Here is a 16,599-nt window from a genome sequence, read left to right as displayed (position 1 = left end):
ACTCCTTTCTTTCAGGAGTGCTAGTTCTGCATGGTTCGCAGAAGAGCTTCTGTAAAGTTTGGAAGGTAGGAGACAGGATACTGGCAGAAGTAAAGCTGTGAGTACCGGGCGTGAGTCGTGCTTCGGTAGCTCACATGGTAGAGCACTTGCCCGCCAAAGGCAAAGGTCCCGAGTTCGAGTCTCGGTCGGGCACACAGTTTTAATCTGCCAGGAAGTTTCAGTGATTTAAGTTGCCTGGCTGTTCGGTGGAAACAAGATTATGGACTTTCATCGCGAATTCTTAGGCTGAATATCTATTACGCTCACAAACTATTGCTTTTGCGAGCTATCACTATATTTTGTATTGTATGGCTTATTACACAGACACCAATTGTAACAAGACTACAGAGGAGTCATATACCTTTTGGGTCAAACTGAAACAGGGGTTACTGGGGTCACAAACGATTATATTGAGATAGGAACTCAATGGTCGGAAATGCATATTTATCGTGTTATAGACATACACAGAATAACAACAAAGTAGCTCCTCCTAACCATTGAAAGTAAAGACTGCCAGTCTCTATGCATGTATTGTAAAGGCGCAAGCAGATCCTCGGTGTCTGTTATAGACTGGAACAAGTAGCGGACGACCAGATTTAGCTCGTAGCTCGTGTGTCATGTAACGTCAGCACGTATCGCAGTGCTGCATTAACCTGTGCCACGTGCAAAATGGCTCTAAGCACTATAGGACTTAACATCTGAGGTCATTAGACCCATAGACGTAGAACTACTTAAACCTAACTAACCTGACGACGTCAGACACATTGTTGCACGAGGCAGGATTCGAACCTGCGACCGTAACAGCCGCTTGGTTTCGGACTGAAGTGCCTAGAACCGCTTGGCCACAGCGGCCGCCACGCCACGTGCACACCACTATCCCTGATGTCAGTTGTCCAATGCATATGACAGCTTGTGTGTTTTCATGGTGAGCTGCGTTTCTGTGTACAGTGCATGATGCAGAGTCAAAGATGGAAAATTACTCGTCACGAGAGTTGGCAGACATGCATTTAATGTATGGTGAGGCAGGATGTGGTGCCAGTAAAAAAGCACAAAAGTGCAAAGAACGCTTTCCCAACGCGTGTCATCTTAACTGGATACCAACTTACGTGAGACACGGTTCACGCCGCAGAGATTCAAAATGGTTCAAATGGCTCTAAGCACTATGGGACTTAACATCTGAGGTGATTAGACCCATAGACTTAAAACTACTTAAACCCAGCTAACCTAAGGACATCTCACACATCCATGCCCGAAGCAGGATTCGAACCTGCGACCGGAGCGCTCGCGCGGTTCCGGACTGAATCGCCTAGAACAGCTCGACCACACTGGCCGGCACGCCGCAGAGCGCCGGCCAAGGTTCCCGCCAAAGAAATGTCTGAACACCAGACTTCGAGGATATGGGTTTGAGTAGCCTGGCCACTCAGAAACAAGCACCCGTCAACTTTCCAGCGAAATGCAAACTTTGGTGGACAAGGTATTAACCTCGTATGGTAAAGAACGTTTGCAAGCACTGGGACCAACGGATCTTGAGCCTCACGTTCGCGTCTGTCAAGCGATTATCCTCCGCAGTGCCGTAATGCCGAACTTCGTACGGTTTGTTCAAGAATGAGGCCTCATTCAACATTGATGGTGTTTTCAACAGCCGCATCAGCCATGCCTGGAGTGAGGATAATCCCCACGCCTCCCTCGTCGGTGGCCACCAGCAATGATTTTCTGTCAACGTTTGGGCCGGCCTTCTCAAAGATCACCTAATTTCGCCTTATTTGCTGCTATTTAGGAAGCAATAGGTTGCAGAATGTTCTTTATTAACTTAAGAAGGAAGCGTTTCGACTGGATAGGGTATTATCAGGTTATCTGGAAATATAAGGGGCGACTATATTACAACTGCGGCGTCGGCCGCGTGGGGTAGCCGCGCGGTCAGGGGCGTCTTGTCACGGTCCGCGCTGCTACCCCCGTCTGAGGTTCGAATCTTCCCTCCGGCAAGGGTGTGTGTGTTGTCCCTAGCGTAAGTTAGTTTAAGTTAGATTAAGTAGTTTGAAAGCTTAGGGACCGATGACCTAAGCAGTTTGGTCCCATAAGATCTTTCTACAAATTACTCCGGCGCGTCCATACTCTCGACTACTATAAAAGCGAAATAACCTTCAAAACCCGACTGAATAAAATTATGCAGAGAAACGTAATGTACCGGGTGATGAAAAAGTCAGTATAAATTTGAAAACTTAATAAACCACGGAATAATGTAGATAGAGAGGTAAATATTGACAAACATGCTTGGAATAACATGGGGTTTCATTAGAACAAAAAAAAAAAACAAAGTTCACAAAATGTCCGACAGACGGCGCTGGATAGCAAAACGTCAGTGACTGCGCATGACAATCGTGTATAAAAGGAGCTGTAAAGAGAGAGATAATCGGACCTCGAACGTGCCTATGACCACGTATGGCATTTCGGTCTCCTCTTCAAGCTCCAAACCTTCGCCCTTCCCATTAACTACGTCTGTCTGGTCGGCTCCTTTCCCTCCCGCCGTCCTTCCTATGTCACCATCCATAACACAGATTCCTACACCTTTTTCCCCTCTGCCGGTGTGCCCCAAGGCTCCGTCCTCTTCCCCTTCTGTACCTATTGTACACGGTGGACATGCCGCCGCCGTCAGCCCCCCGTCCACCTTCTCCAGTTTGCCGATGACACCGCCTTCCTTGCCCTTGCCCTTGCCCCCACCCTACAGCGCTCCCAACACCTTCTCCAATCCCATCTTGACCGGTTCACCGCTTGGTGCAACCCGTGGTTGCTCAAGGTCAATCCCTCCAAAACCCAGGCGATCATTGTAGGCAAAACCACCCCTTCCTTCCGCCTCCTTGATTTCTATCTCGCCATCTATGGCCGTCCTATCACCCTCACTCCCACCCTTAAGTACCTTGGCGTCACCCTCGACCGTCGCCTCTCCTGGACTCCCCACCTCCGGACAATCCAAGCCAAGGCACGCTCCCGACTCAGTCTCCTCAAGCTCCTCTCCGGCCGTATGTGGGGTCTGGACCCCTCCACCGTCCTCCACACCTATAAGTCCCTCATCCGCCCTATCCTTTGTTATGCCCATCTGGCTTGGATCTCCACCCCCCCTACCTTTTATAAATCCCTCCAAATCCTTGAACGTCATGCTCTCCGCCTCGCCTATCGCATCCGTCTCCCCTCCCCCACGCGGATCCTGTACGATCTCATCCCCTTCCCCCACCTCCTCCTTTTCCTTGAAAGGATACGGATCCTGTACACCTCCCACAAACTCGATCCTCCTCACCTGCTCGGTTCCCCGATCCTCTCCCACCCCCGCCCGCTGCTGCGCCTGTATTCCCATGTCCCGCCCGGTCTCCATTTCTCCACCCTCCTTACCCTCTCCCAAGGTGGCTTCCGCCAGCTCCCCCACCCTGATGATGTCCTCCTCCCCTCCATCTACCCCTCCTACCAACTTTAATCCTCCCTCCCTCTTCCTGTATCTGTTCCTTTGGGCACCCTCCATCCGTCCCCCCCCCCTTCTCCCCACTTCTCCCCCGGGCCTCCCCTCCCTTCTACTCCTCCTCCCCTCTCCTCAGCCATTGGCATCTCTGTTCTCCCCTCTCCACCCTCTCCACCCGCCCTCACCTTTCTTCCCCTCTTGGCAGGTCCCCGAACTCGCACACGCTATGTGGACTTTCGCAAGCTGGAGATCATCGCCATCTGTGTCTCGTGTGTGTGACGTCATTTAGTGTTTTCAGTGTCCGCCGTCATGCGTCTCCGTTTACTTGTGCCATCGGATTCATCAGTGTTATGTGCGCCGTGTCAACGTGTTTTCAGTGTCTTTCTCGTCGAGTGTGAACGGCTCTGTGTTTTTTGTGTGACTGTGACCACTATTTTTTGCCCGTCACTATGTTCATTTTCATTCTCCATTCTTGTACTGTGATTGTCAACTCTATGGCTGAAGAGCGGCGTAGCATGCCGCTGCCAGCCTACCTGATTGTTCAGGTGTTAAAATAACAATAAAGTAAAAAAAAAGAGATAATCAGATGCGCCAGCAGTCGCAGCATGTTGACGTTACCTGAAAAGGCGCTTTTAGTGAAGCTGTATTATCAGAATGGGGAATGTGCTAGTTCAGCGTTACGATCCTATCGTCATAGAAAGGGGATACGAACGGGTAAAGGTCCGTTGACAAATGCAGTTGTGGCGAGAATGATTTCGAAGTTCAAAGCCACGGGTTGTTTAGACGATAGACCCCGTAGTGGCCGACTGAGCACAAGGCGTAATGCTGCTGAGACAGTTCAGGAAGAATTGGGGACTGTAGCGGGTTCGTCTATGCACGGGGAAGTCAGCGGTCGTGCAGTCGAACGTCGCACCAGCATTCCATACACTACCGTTTGGTTGGCACTGAAGCGTACCCTCCGATGCTATCCGTACAAAATCCATCAGCATTATGAACTGTTACCTGGCGATTTAGTGAAGCGGAGGGCATATACGGTGTGGGCGTTTCAAAACATGGGGGAAGATGACGATTGGTTGAGTAACGTGTTGTGGACCGATGAAGCTCATTTCACGCTGCGAGGGTCTGTCAACGCCCACGACTGCAAAATTTGGGCTACCGAGAATCCTAGAACTGTCGTGGAAACTCCATTGCACGACGAGAAAGTCACGGTATGGGTTGGATTTACAACATCTATCGTTATCGTGCCTTTTTTCTTCGAGGAAATACGCGATTTTGGTTTTGTAACTGCTACCGTGACGGGTGAGAGGAACGCCGATATGCTACAGAATCGCATCATTCCCAGCCTGGCTGATAAACACCTGCTGGAACGTACGATGATTATGCAGGATGGCGCTCCACCCCATATTGCTAGACGCGTGAAAGATCTCTTGCGCGCGTCGTGTGCTGAGCCGCCACTTTCGTCATGCCTCCCAGGTCTCCAGACCTTAGACCGTGCGATTGTTGGCTTTGGGGCTACCTGAAGTCGCAAGTGTATCGTGATCGACCGACATCTCTAGGGATGCTGAAAGACAACATCCGACGCCAATGCCTCACCATAACTCCGGACATGCTTTACAGTGCTGTTCACAACATTATTTCTCGACTACAGCTATTGTTGAGGAATGATGGTGGACATATTGAGCATTTCCTGTAAAGAACATCATCTTTGCTTTGTCTTACTTTGTTATACTAATTATTGCTATTCTGACCAGCTGAAGCGTCATCTGTCGGACATTTTTTGAACTTTTGTATTTTTTCTGTTCTAATAAAACCTCATGTCATTCCAAGCATGTGTGTCAATTTGTATCTCTCTATCTACATTATTCCGTGATTTATTCAGTTTTCAAATTTATACTGACTTTTTGATCACCCCGTAAATCACGTTGAAAATCAGAAATTGTCTGTCAAACAGCATCTGTCCAGAAGGCATGATACAGCAAAAAACATACTATACGACAACCTATATGGAAAACATTCAAAGTCAATGAAGTAAAATCATCGGGATCAGACATTTGTAGAGAGCGCAGGAGGAACTGAAAGTGCGTGTTACGAGGTGCATTCAAGTTCTAAGGCCTCCGATTTTTTTTGTAATTAACTACTCACGCGAAATCGATGAAACTGGTGTTACTTCTCGACGTAATCGCCCTGCAGACGTACACATTTTTCACAACGCTGACGCCATGATTCCATGGCAGCGGCGAAGGCTTCTTTAGGAGTCTGTTTTGACCACTGGAAAATCGCTGAGGTAATAGCAGCACGGCTGGTGAATGTGCGGCCACGGAGAATTTCTTTCATTGTTGGAAAAGCCAAAAGTCACTAGGAGCCAGGTCACGTGAGTAGGGCGCATGAGGAATAACTTCAAAGTTGTTATCACGAAGAAACTGTTGCGTAACGTTAGCTCGATGTGAGGATGCGTTGTCTTGGTGAAACAGCACACGCGCAGCCCTTCCCGGACGTTTTTGTTGCAGTGCAGGAAGAAATTTGTTCTTCAAAACATTTTCGTAGGATGCACCTGTTACAGTAGTGCCCTTTGGAATGCAATGGGTAAGGATTACGCCCTCAATGTCCCAGAACATGGACACCATCATTTTTTCAGCACTGACAGTTACCCGAAATTTTTTTGGTGGCGGTGAATCTGTGTGCTTCCATTGAGCTGACTGGCGCTTTGTTTTTGGATTGAAAAATGGCATCCACGTCTCATCCATTGTCACAACCGACGAAAAGAAAGTCCTATTCATGCTGTCGTTGCGCGTCAACATTGCTTGGCAACATGCCACATGGGCAGCCATGTGGTCGTCTGTCAGCATTCGTGACACCCACCTGGATGACACTTTTCGCATTTTCAGGTCGTCATGCAGGATTGTGTGCACAGAACCCACAGAAATGCCAACTCTGGAGGCGATCTGTTCAACAGTCATTCGGCGATCCCCCAAAACAATTCTCTCTACTTTCTCGATCATGTCGTCAGACCGGCTTGTGCGAGCTCGAGGTTGTTTCGGTTTTTTGTCACACAATGTTCTGCCTTCATTAAACTGTCGCACCCACGAACGCACTTTCGACACATCCATAACTCCGTACCGAGCGAGGTGGCGCAGTGGTTAGCACACTGGACTCGCATTCGGGAGGACGACGGTTCAATCCCGTCTCCAGCCATCCTGATTTAGGTTTTCCGTGATTTCCCTAAATCGTTTCAGGCAAATGCCGGGATGGTTCCTTTGAAAGGGCACGGCCGATTTCCTTCCCAATCCTTCCTTAACCCGAGCTTGCGCTCCGTCTCTAATGACCTCGTTGTCGACGGGACGTTAAACACTAACCACCACCACCACCACCATAACTCCATCACACATGTCTCCTTCAACTGTCGATGAATTTCAGTTGGTTTCACACCACGCAAATTCAGAAAACGAATGGTTGCACGCTGTTCAAGTAAGGAAAACGTCGCCATTTTAAGTATTTAAAACAGTTCTCATTCTGGCCGCTGGCGGTAAAATTCTATCTGCCGTACGGTGCTGCCATCTCTGGGACGTATTGACAATGAACGCGTCCTCGTTTTAAAACAATGTGCATGTTTCTATCTCTTTCCAGTCCGGAGAAAAAAAATCGGAGGCCTTAGAACTTGAATGCATCTTGTACCTTATGGAGGTGACAATATGCATAGCAGCGCAAAACAGGGCCTCGCGCGCAAACCGTAAACAGCCGTACACTACAACGGTCCCAGAGGCCCGTTCGTATTCACATAGAGTGTTGATTCGTAAAAGACGGAAAGCCTGTGTATCGTCTTTTTTAACACCGGCAGTCATCTGGCGACGGATAGACGTGCTGCAAGCATACAATAAGGGAAAGCTGTCTCATGGTGCCCTGTCACTATGATCGGAAACGAAAGACCCGGAGCAGAACAAATATAAAAATCTCTGGACTTAGGCCTGAAGCTATCTGGTGCTTTTTGAACCTCGTATCACCCATTGCGAGGCATAGGTTTGAAAATTTGCTCAAAGGTGGCTGCACCCTACCTCTGTTAAGATACGAAAGATTGGCCGCCTGCTCGCCGGAATGGCCGAGCGGTTAAAGGCGCTTCAGTCTGGAATCGCACGACCGCTACGGTCGCAGGTTCGAATCCTCCCTCGGGCATGGATGTGTGTGATGTTCTTAAGTTAGTTAGGTTTAAGTAGTGCTAAGTTCTAGGGGACTTATGACCACAGCAGTTGAGTCCCATAGTGCTCAGAGCCATTTTTGATTGGCCCCCTGCGACTTCACGCTCGGGGTCAGCGACGCTTCAAACTGTGAGTTGTGGATACAGGCGAAAATCAGGTCACAGGTCAGTTCATGTAAGGTGTAAGGTGGGGTAATGATAGCACGTTGGCACTAAATTTCACCAGAATTCTGCCCAACACCATCATGGACGTGTCACTCGATGTTAAGATCGCCTCACACGCTGTTATCCACATTTCAATCCTTGTTTTGACGCCTCTGCGATGGAGGTCAGAATGTGCCGAGGTGGACGAGGAAAATATTTCAGATTCGCCGCAGCTCATAATCGAAACTAAATGGTCATAAAGGTTGGCACAAAGGACGTCAATGAAACTACCCTTCCCTTGAGGCAATGATTCCCACCCTTTTTGCATTTTCGTCGTGTGACGAGTAACAGCACGTTGTTCTTGACAACCTTTGACATTGCTGACACCACCCGGACGATTGAAACGTTCTCTAAGGACATCGTGAAGCAGTAACCCCATTGAACGTGATCGCATCCCTTTGTGGTGCAGTGAGACCTCAGTTTTTGATCTGGTGTACAGGATGGAACTACTAGGGACCTTTGAAACCCATTCGACGAAATGTGAGCTCGACCCGAAGCAACGAAGGTTACCTATATTTTTCCAGTCCTCCTGTTTCGTGCTTTCCTGTAAAATGACCATAGGTGGGTGTGACTGTGACACATGCGTAAATAAAAAGGCAAACGGTGATCCATCTAAGAAATACCCCCCCCCCCCCCCCCCCCCGCCACCCAGACCCCACCCCAAGATGGAAACACTCTCGGTGCAAACCATTCGCCTTTGCTGACCACTTTAAAAATATACCTGTATGGAAACAACCCATGACAAAGTCCTACGGGCTCACAGATAGGCAGTCCCTTCGATAACCCTCCGTTATGGGTGGTTTATTAGCAGGCATACCAGCAGTAGCGTAGCCCGTCCGCAAGCGCCTAAGACTCTAGTCAAGGACTCTCTTCATACAGGTACACTTTTAAGGTGCTCAACAAGGTGGGCAGATGGCACCGAGGGTGGTGTTAAATTGGGAGGAGTGGGGGGGGGGGGGGGGGAGGGGAGCTTAGAACAATCCTTTTATATTTTTATTCACACACGCGTCAACGTATCAACATCCCACCCTTCTATGATCAACACAACAGAAGGGAGCGGCATAGGAGAGCAGTAGAAGCATATGCAACCTTTGCTGCTTCGCATTCGCTCAAATTTCATCGACTGGTTTTTGAATAGTCTGTATTGGTTTCACCCTGTACACCGTAGCAAACATTACGGTTACACTGCATTCCGAAGGGATGCGACCACGTTCAGTGGGGATCCTAGCCTAGGATGTCCTTTGAAGGCGGTTGAACCATACGGGACGTATCAGTAGAGTCAAAGATCGTCATGGACGGCGTCCTGCTTCTCATCACGCTGGGAAATTTTGTTTCCGACTGGGAGACGTGGGGCAATTCTAAGGCTACCTCGTGTCGATTTCTAGCGGCGGTGTGTTTCAAATATTTTCACCGGTCGCCCATAAGAAAACCGCATGAATCCAACGCTCGGCGTTGCGGTTCTGACCTCTATCCCAGAGGCGTCAAAACAAGGGGTGAGATGGGGGGAAAACTGGGTGTGACGACATACCCATTGCATGACACATCCACGGTGGCGTTGGGTATTATTGTGGCGAAATTTGGTGCCAATGTGACAGCACATGAACTTCTGGCCTTTTTTAGCATGTATTGACACTTTACTGTTTGAAATATCACCAAGCCCGAGGGTGATGTCGCAAAGCTCCACGCTTTGGCACTATTGCAGACGAACGTTCTAGGCCAACTTCAAATTCATATGTCGCAGTGGGGACAATTATGAGCTTTCGAACAAGCGATGCTTCAATTGTGGCGCGCGGTGTATTCTAAGTAGTTCCCTTGTGTTGGTTGTACGGAACAACGTGCTTACGTTATCGAGGTTGCCCGCTTTGCTCAGTGGCTGTCACGAGAAATATTGAATGAGTGCACTAGGTTAAGAATTAGCTTGTGTGTAGCTTGCAGAGGGAGCGTACTAACTTGCAACCACTTGTTTGATTCATACTGACAACTGATGCGAGATACGTCTAGGACTTCAACATATGTGAACATGAAGAAACAACTCTCAACCAATTTCGAGAAAATCGAATTTCAAATTTTAGATATGCTCATATACTTTGTATAGCAGGTAATAGATAATATCTGTCGGAACAAAGAGGGAACAAGAAGGAAGTGCACTGATTAAAAAAAGGTGTATGACAGGGATGTAGTCTTTTGCCCCTACTGTTCAATCTATACATCGAGGAAATAATGACGGAGATAAAAGAAAGGTTCGGGTGTGAAATTAAATTTCAGGGTGAAAGGATATCAGCGATAAGGTTCGCTGATGACATTACTATCCTTACTGAAAGTCAAGAAGAATTACCAGTTGAGCTGAGTGAACAGAGTACGGAATACGGATTGAGAATAAATCGAAGAAAGGCGAAAGTAATGAGAAGCAGCATAAATAAGAACAGCGAGAAGCATAATATCAGAATCAGTGAAGCATGCGAAATTAAGGAATTCTGCAATATAGGCAGAAAAATAACCCGTAATGGACGGAGAAAGGAGGACATTAGAAGAAAATTAGCACAGGCAAAAACGGCATTCTTGGCCAAGAGAAGTCTGCTAGTATCATAGACAGGGCTTAGTCTAGGGGAGAAATTTTCGAAATTCTGTGTTTGGAGCACAGCGTTGTATGGAAATGAAACATGTACTTTAGAGAACCGGAACAGAAGAGAATCGAAGCATTTGAGATAGTGCTACAGAAGAGTGCTGAAAATTAGGTGGACTTATAAGGCACTGAGGAGGCGGTCCACAGAATCGGCGAGGAAAGGAATGTATGGAAAAATACTGTCAAGAAGAGAGGACCGGATGATGGCATATGTGTTACGATATCTGGGAATAACTTCCATGGTACACAAAGCTGTAGAGGGTAAAAACTGTTGAGGAAGACAGAGGATGGAATAGATCCATCAAATAACTGAAGAGGTAGGTTGAACGTGCTCGTTTAGTATTTTCATAATCTTTATTCGGGAAAAAGGACAAACAATTGTTTAGTAAGGAAATAAGAAATAAAAAGTAGGAAACAGGACAACTTTGAATAGCCATTTTACTCATGTTAATGTCCCTACAGTTGTGAAAATTAGAATTTGTAACCTACAGAGGACTGCATGATTAAGGATGTTACTGATCGTAAAAACATGGAAAACAGTAACCATTGTGATATACCCCACATGTAATGAACGGCGAATTTTTTTCTGGTGCATCGTGTTTCCAGTGTGCCTATTGTAAAACAGATTTCGTTTACGTTCATAGCCGGCAGCGGTGGCCGAGCGGTTCTAGGCGCTCAGTACGGAACCGCGCGACTGCTACGGTCGCAAGTTCGAATCCTGCCTCTGGCATGGATGTGTGTGATGTCCTTAGGTTAGTTAGGTTTAAGTAGTTCTAAGTTCTAAGGGACTGATGACTACAGATGTTAAGTCCCATAGTGCACAGAGCCATTTGAACCATTTTTACATTCATAAACAGTCCTCGGTCATCACACAATTTCTCGGCATACCTCGCATATCGAAGGATATCACCCAATATTGGTTCAGACAATGGTGTCCGATCGAACTTTTATGCAATCCTCTCGACAAGCTCTCTCTAGTCTGTTCGATACTGAAAGCGGAATACTTTAGTCGTTTTGTATGGTTCTCCACCTAACTATAAAAATGAATGTCGCAAGGCTGCGCGAGTTGGAGGACTTGTTGGACGGATTACTTTATATCGCACATTGGCAGAATTATGTGGGAATGAAGAAAGAAGTACCAGCAGCGAAATTCGATTTAGAGACCTCGTGCTTATAAAACTAAGGGCATAGTCTCTCGGCTGTGGACGCCTTGAAAACTAGCGGTCAAACAATTTACCCCGTCCGAGCAAGTTTCGAAAGGCCCAGTGGGACCGACCGGCCGCCATATCATCCTTTACCGATAGGCGTCACTAGATGCTGATACGGAGGGTCAGTACACCGTTCTCCCGGCCGCAGGCAGCTTTCGTGGCCGAAGCCGTTACTTCCCAGTCGAGTAGCTACTCAGTTGGTCTCACAAGGGATGTATGCACCCCCTTGATAAAAGCGCTCGGCAGAGCCGGATGGTCACCGATCCAAGTTTTAGCCAAGCCCGACAGCGTTTAACTTCCGTGATCTTTCGGAAACCGGTGTTACACTGCGGCAAGGCCGTTGTTGTACAAAGTACCAGCTTCAAAACGCTGTAGAAAGAGAGCCACTGTTCAGAATGATGTCAAATTTGAACAGCATATTATTGACGCAGTGGGAAACGTCATGACAAAAATAACACTTAACGAAAATTTTACCGATAGATGGTGCTGTCATAGTCTTGACGTAAATGGGGTCGTCGGCTACGATGATAGACAAACGGCATCAGTGGTCTGAGTTTCATTTACACCATGTGTACTGTTCAATGTGAATGACTGCACAAGATCGTTAGTCAACAATTATGGGCCTGTTAGGTGAGCCCATCCACCACGACAACATCGCATCACATCGGCGGGGGAAATAAGCTTTTAATTGTCCTGAGGCCAAAAACTGCATAAAAAGTAAAATAACATTGGTTTCTAAACGCCGTGAGACGGGCGCAAGACATGTTGAATAACCTGTCCGCCGTTTTCTGGTAGACGCAGATATCGAGAAGCAGTGTGTTCTGTACAGATCGGAGTGTCTCCGGGATCAAGTGCAGAATGCATCACGTAATGTATGCCTTCAGTTCAGCTACGTTAGTATCTGGAGCTCTGAGTACATCATCTTTCAGATAAAGGCTGAAGTCAGGCGGACTAGGATCGAGTGATCTGGACGGCCAGGCTGCAGGGAAATGACGGCTGATAATTCTAGCATTACCGAAATGCCTCTGCAGCAGCGCTTTACTGTGGAATGCGGGGAGGAGCATCGTCTTGTATAAAAATGCTCATACCCACAAATTCACCCTGTTGAAGTGTTGCAGCAGTTCTAGGCGCTACAGTCTGGAACCGCGCGACCGCTACCGTCGCAGGTTCGAACCCTACTTCGGGCATGGATGTGTGTGCTGTCCTTAGGTTAGTTAGGTTTAAGTAGTTCTAAGTTCTAGGGCACTGATGACCTGAGAAGTTGAGTCCCATAGTGCTCAGAGCCATTTGAACCATTTTGAAGGGTTGCAATGACGTTGGTGCGCCAAAGACTCTCATAGGGTTTACCAGTGACGGAAGGAGCCGCACGACGCATCCCTCAAAAAAATACAGCACCCCGATAAACGATGCCATCAAGCCGCTCCATACAGTCATTACTGCGGAATGGAATGGTACCGGCTGATGTGCGTGAGGGGTTTCCCATTGCCCTTATTCCGCAATTCTGCGTATTGACACGGCCTTGGAGATGGAAATGGGCTTCGTCTGTCCACAAAATGTTCCAGGGAATGTTTGTCTTCCTGGCAGGCTAAAAAGAAGCAACTCTTGAAGATGGGTGGTTTTGAATGGATAGCAATGCAGGATGCTTCGTGGGATTTTATGCACCGTGCTTGCAGGCATGTCCAACGTCCGATCAATTCCTCTTGCATTGCGTGTTTGAACACCACCACTCGACCACTCCTGCAATGCTGTGGCCATATCTTCGACGGATGCCTCAGCAATTGCTTGTCTCTCCCAGTCACATTTAACCTCAAAAGAACCTGTCTTTCCGAATTTTGTAATCATTTTGTCCAGACCCTTAGCAGATATCTGGCCAAAGCCTTTTTTCATACCGTTGGGTGTCCGGTACTTCTACTGGGCTACTGGCAAACAGTCACCGTTCTTGTACAAGAGCTTTACCAGCGGTACGCAATCCTTCATGCAAACAGTCACGCTGAGCGTCTCGAACTCAAACTGAGAACAGCTGTGTGCCACGCCTCTGGTGGTGTGCATATCCTGACGCTATTGGTCAAATTTTCTTAACTTTAAACTTTTTTTTTGTTCCATGACGTTGTCCCATGCGTCAATACATGCTGTTCAAATCTGATGTTATTTCTACAGCGTTTTGAAACAGGAAGTTTAATTACGGACACCCTGTATGTAACCATGCATATTGTGAAAAAGGAAATCGCTAGATGTGAGAACATGTACAGAGAAAGAAATGATTACAACTTGAGAAGTATTGCATGACATATTCAAAAGAGAGAGAGAGAGAGAGAGAGAGAGAGAGAGAGAGAGAGAGAGAGCGTCACAAACAGGGGAAATCAATAACGCTTTGGTCCATCTCTGGCCCTTATGCAAGCAGTTATTCTCTTGGCATTGATTGATAGAGTTGTTGGAAGTTCTCCTGAGGGATTTCTAGCCAAATTCTGTCCTGTTGGTGTTTTAGATCGTCAGAATCACAAGACGGTTTGAGGACCTGTTACGAAAAGCTATGGTGTCCCAGACCATCACTACTGGTTGCCAGGCCATATTGCTGGCTACAGTTAACTTATCATTCTACTTCTGTCAGTGGCGTTTCCAGACCTGTATTCGCTGATCATGGGGGCTGAAGACATTTTTACTTCAGTCGAAGAGATTCCAGGCCAAAGAAGTGTCAGGGTCCTCCAGCCACATTGGGATTTTGGCCATCTAAAGCAATAGTTGCACAGAATTTGGCACGATTTCCCTCAGAAGGACATCCAATAATTCTACCAGTCAATGCCGAACTTGCTTGAATAAGGGCCAGACGTGGACCAACGCGTTATTCACTTGCTCAATTAGTGAAGCTCTTTCTCTTGAATAAACCGTCCATTTTTCTGAAACTGTGGTCATCTCTTTGTATGTACATGTAACTCGCATCAACCGATTTCCGTCTCATTCGGATAATTCCATTGTGGTGCGTCCTTTTTAGAGTGAAAAGTGTCTGACAAAAAGAAATAGAGCACCCAGAAGGAGAGGAGGAAAGCAAATCGAACTTCACAGGTTGAGAAAGTATGTGATACTGTGTCAATGATTTCAAAATGAAGTCGAAGTACAAAGAACTTGCCAGTATGAGGTCAATAACCAGTGGCCTGGATGCACACACTGATTCGATTCGGAAGGGTGTCATAAAGCCGTTGTATCCTCTTTGGAGTGCAGCTGTTGTAACTCGTCCTTGATGCCCTGATACTGGGACTGGGATGGAGTTGACATTCGAACTGATCCCACACATGTTTCATTGGACACACTTCCGGGGACCTTGCTGGCCCGGGGAACGTCTGAACATCACACAAGCAGTTCATGGAGATACATGCATGTGTGGAGGAGCATGTTTCTTTCGAAAAATGGCGCCACAATACTGATGAATGAGCAATAACACAGGACGACGCAGGATGTCCCCGATGTACAATTGTACCGTCAGAATTTCTTCAATGTCTAACTGCCATGACCTGAGTTATAATTATCCTGTTACAGATATTGTTGAATGAGTTTACGAGTATAGAAACATACGACATAAATGGCTGTGTCTTTTGATTGCAATGAGTAGATAGTGTCTGACACAAATTTAGAGTTAATATCTCAACCCGTTTCTGAAGAAAGAGGAGGAGGAGAAGCGGGGGGGGGGGGGGGGGGAGGAGTCTTAACAGATAGACAGAAAGACTGACAACAAATGAAAAAAATTGTGATATACTTACAACTTAACAATTTTCGGGTTTTTTAATTAACTTTTCCCGTGAAACTTTGCTTCTTGACAAATTTCATAATTCTAAGTCTACTGGAAGTACCCTATAGGTTTTGATGAGCTAATTTGTGAGTACCAAAATATTTGAGATAATTTCATGATTCTATGTACCTTATAGATTTTGATGACTTAGAAACTTAAATTTCATACAACGCCAAGGGACAGTAGACTTCATTATTTGATAGAAATTTCATCTTGAAACCTCTAGCCATTCCTGCGAAACAAGGGCCTTAGTAGACATACAGACAGGTGTTTTTACCAGTTTAGTGGAATGGAACCCAGAAAACCTTAAAAATTAGGATTTCATAATACAGTGACCATGCTGTCTAAAGATTTTCACTCTTACCTTGCTACAAAGAGGGCCTCAACGGAAGTCGAGAATACCTTGATGATCCAGCTGGCCAACAGCGGAGTTATCGCGACATATCCGAGCATTTTGCGGCCGATGTGTGCACTGACCGCCGAGAACACGGGAACGAACACGAGCGTGGCCACGATTATGAGCGACGCCAGCCAGGATGCCTCGTCTACCGCCAACGGCCGGTCTCTGAGGTCGCCCTCCGCAGACAGCAGCTGCGGCAGCGCCATCGCCGGCCACCCCATGGACGAGCCCAGGGCGAACATGTTCAAGTTCACTGCGCATGCGCAACAGTGTGTCGAGAGTGGCTGCACCACTTACTAACTGTTTAACACTAATAAGGGACGTCTTTGACCTAGAACGCGAGGAACCATTCTTAGACTAACGCTCGACCATGTAAAACACAGTGGTCTGTGTTATTTCCATGCAAAACTCCGCACTTGTCTGCTAGCTCCATCAGATGATGGCATGTTATAGCTGCCCTAACAATTTCTCGAGTTGCGTGAATGGTATAGCTGTCTCTTGGAGTGTTCGGATACGAGTTACTATGTAAACTGTGTGTAATGATATCAAGAGATTTAGTCCGATGAATGTGGTCCAAATATTGGGGGCAAAGTTGCGGCGTGCTGAATATGAAAATGAAATCAGGGTCGAAGATAAGGAGTTCGCGGATATATTATACTACATAACAACTCAGAAATGGGATGACACAGAAATACGTGACGTTAAGG

The 16,599-nt window shown here is 47.0% G+C and overlaps 1 protein-coding gene across 1 annotated transcript in view; it reads right to left on the bottom strand.

The window, feature by feature from the left end:
* LOC124803409 (facilitated trehalose transporter Tret1-like) overlaps positions 1-16,098 on the bottom strand; it is a 44,321-nt gene extending 28,223 nt beyond the window's left edge. The window contains exon 1 of the mRNA XM_047264593.1: positions 15,857-16,098. Coding sequence (XP_047120549.1) covers positions 15,857-16,098 — 242 coding nt within the window. The remainder of the gene's footprint in view (positions 1-15,856) is intronic.
* Positions 16,099-16,599: the final 501 nt, after the last annotated feature.

This window comes from Schistocerca piceifrons, chromosome 6 (assembly GCF_021461385.2).
Source record: "Schistocerca piceifrons isolate TAMUIC-IGC-003096 chromosome 6, iqSchPice1.1, whole genome shotgun sequence".
Classification (NCBI taxonomy): Eukaryota; Metazoa; Arthropoda; class Insecta; order Orthoptera; family Acrididae; genus Schistocerca; species Schistocerca piceifrons.
Note: the sequence above shows the minus strand (reverse complement) of the source record. Positions and strands in the feature narration are given on the sequence as shown.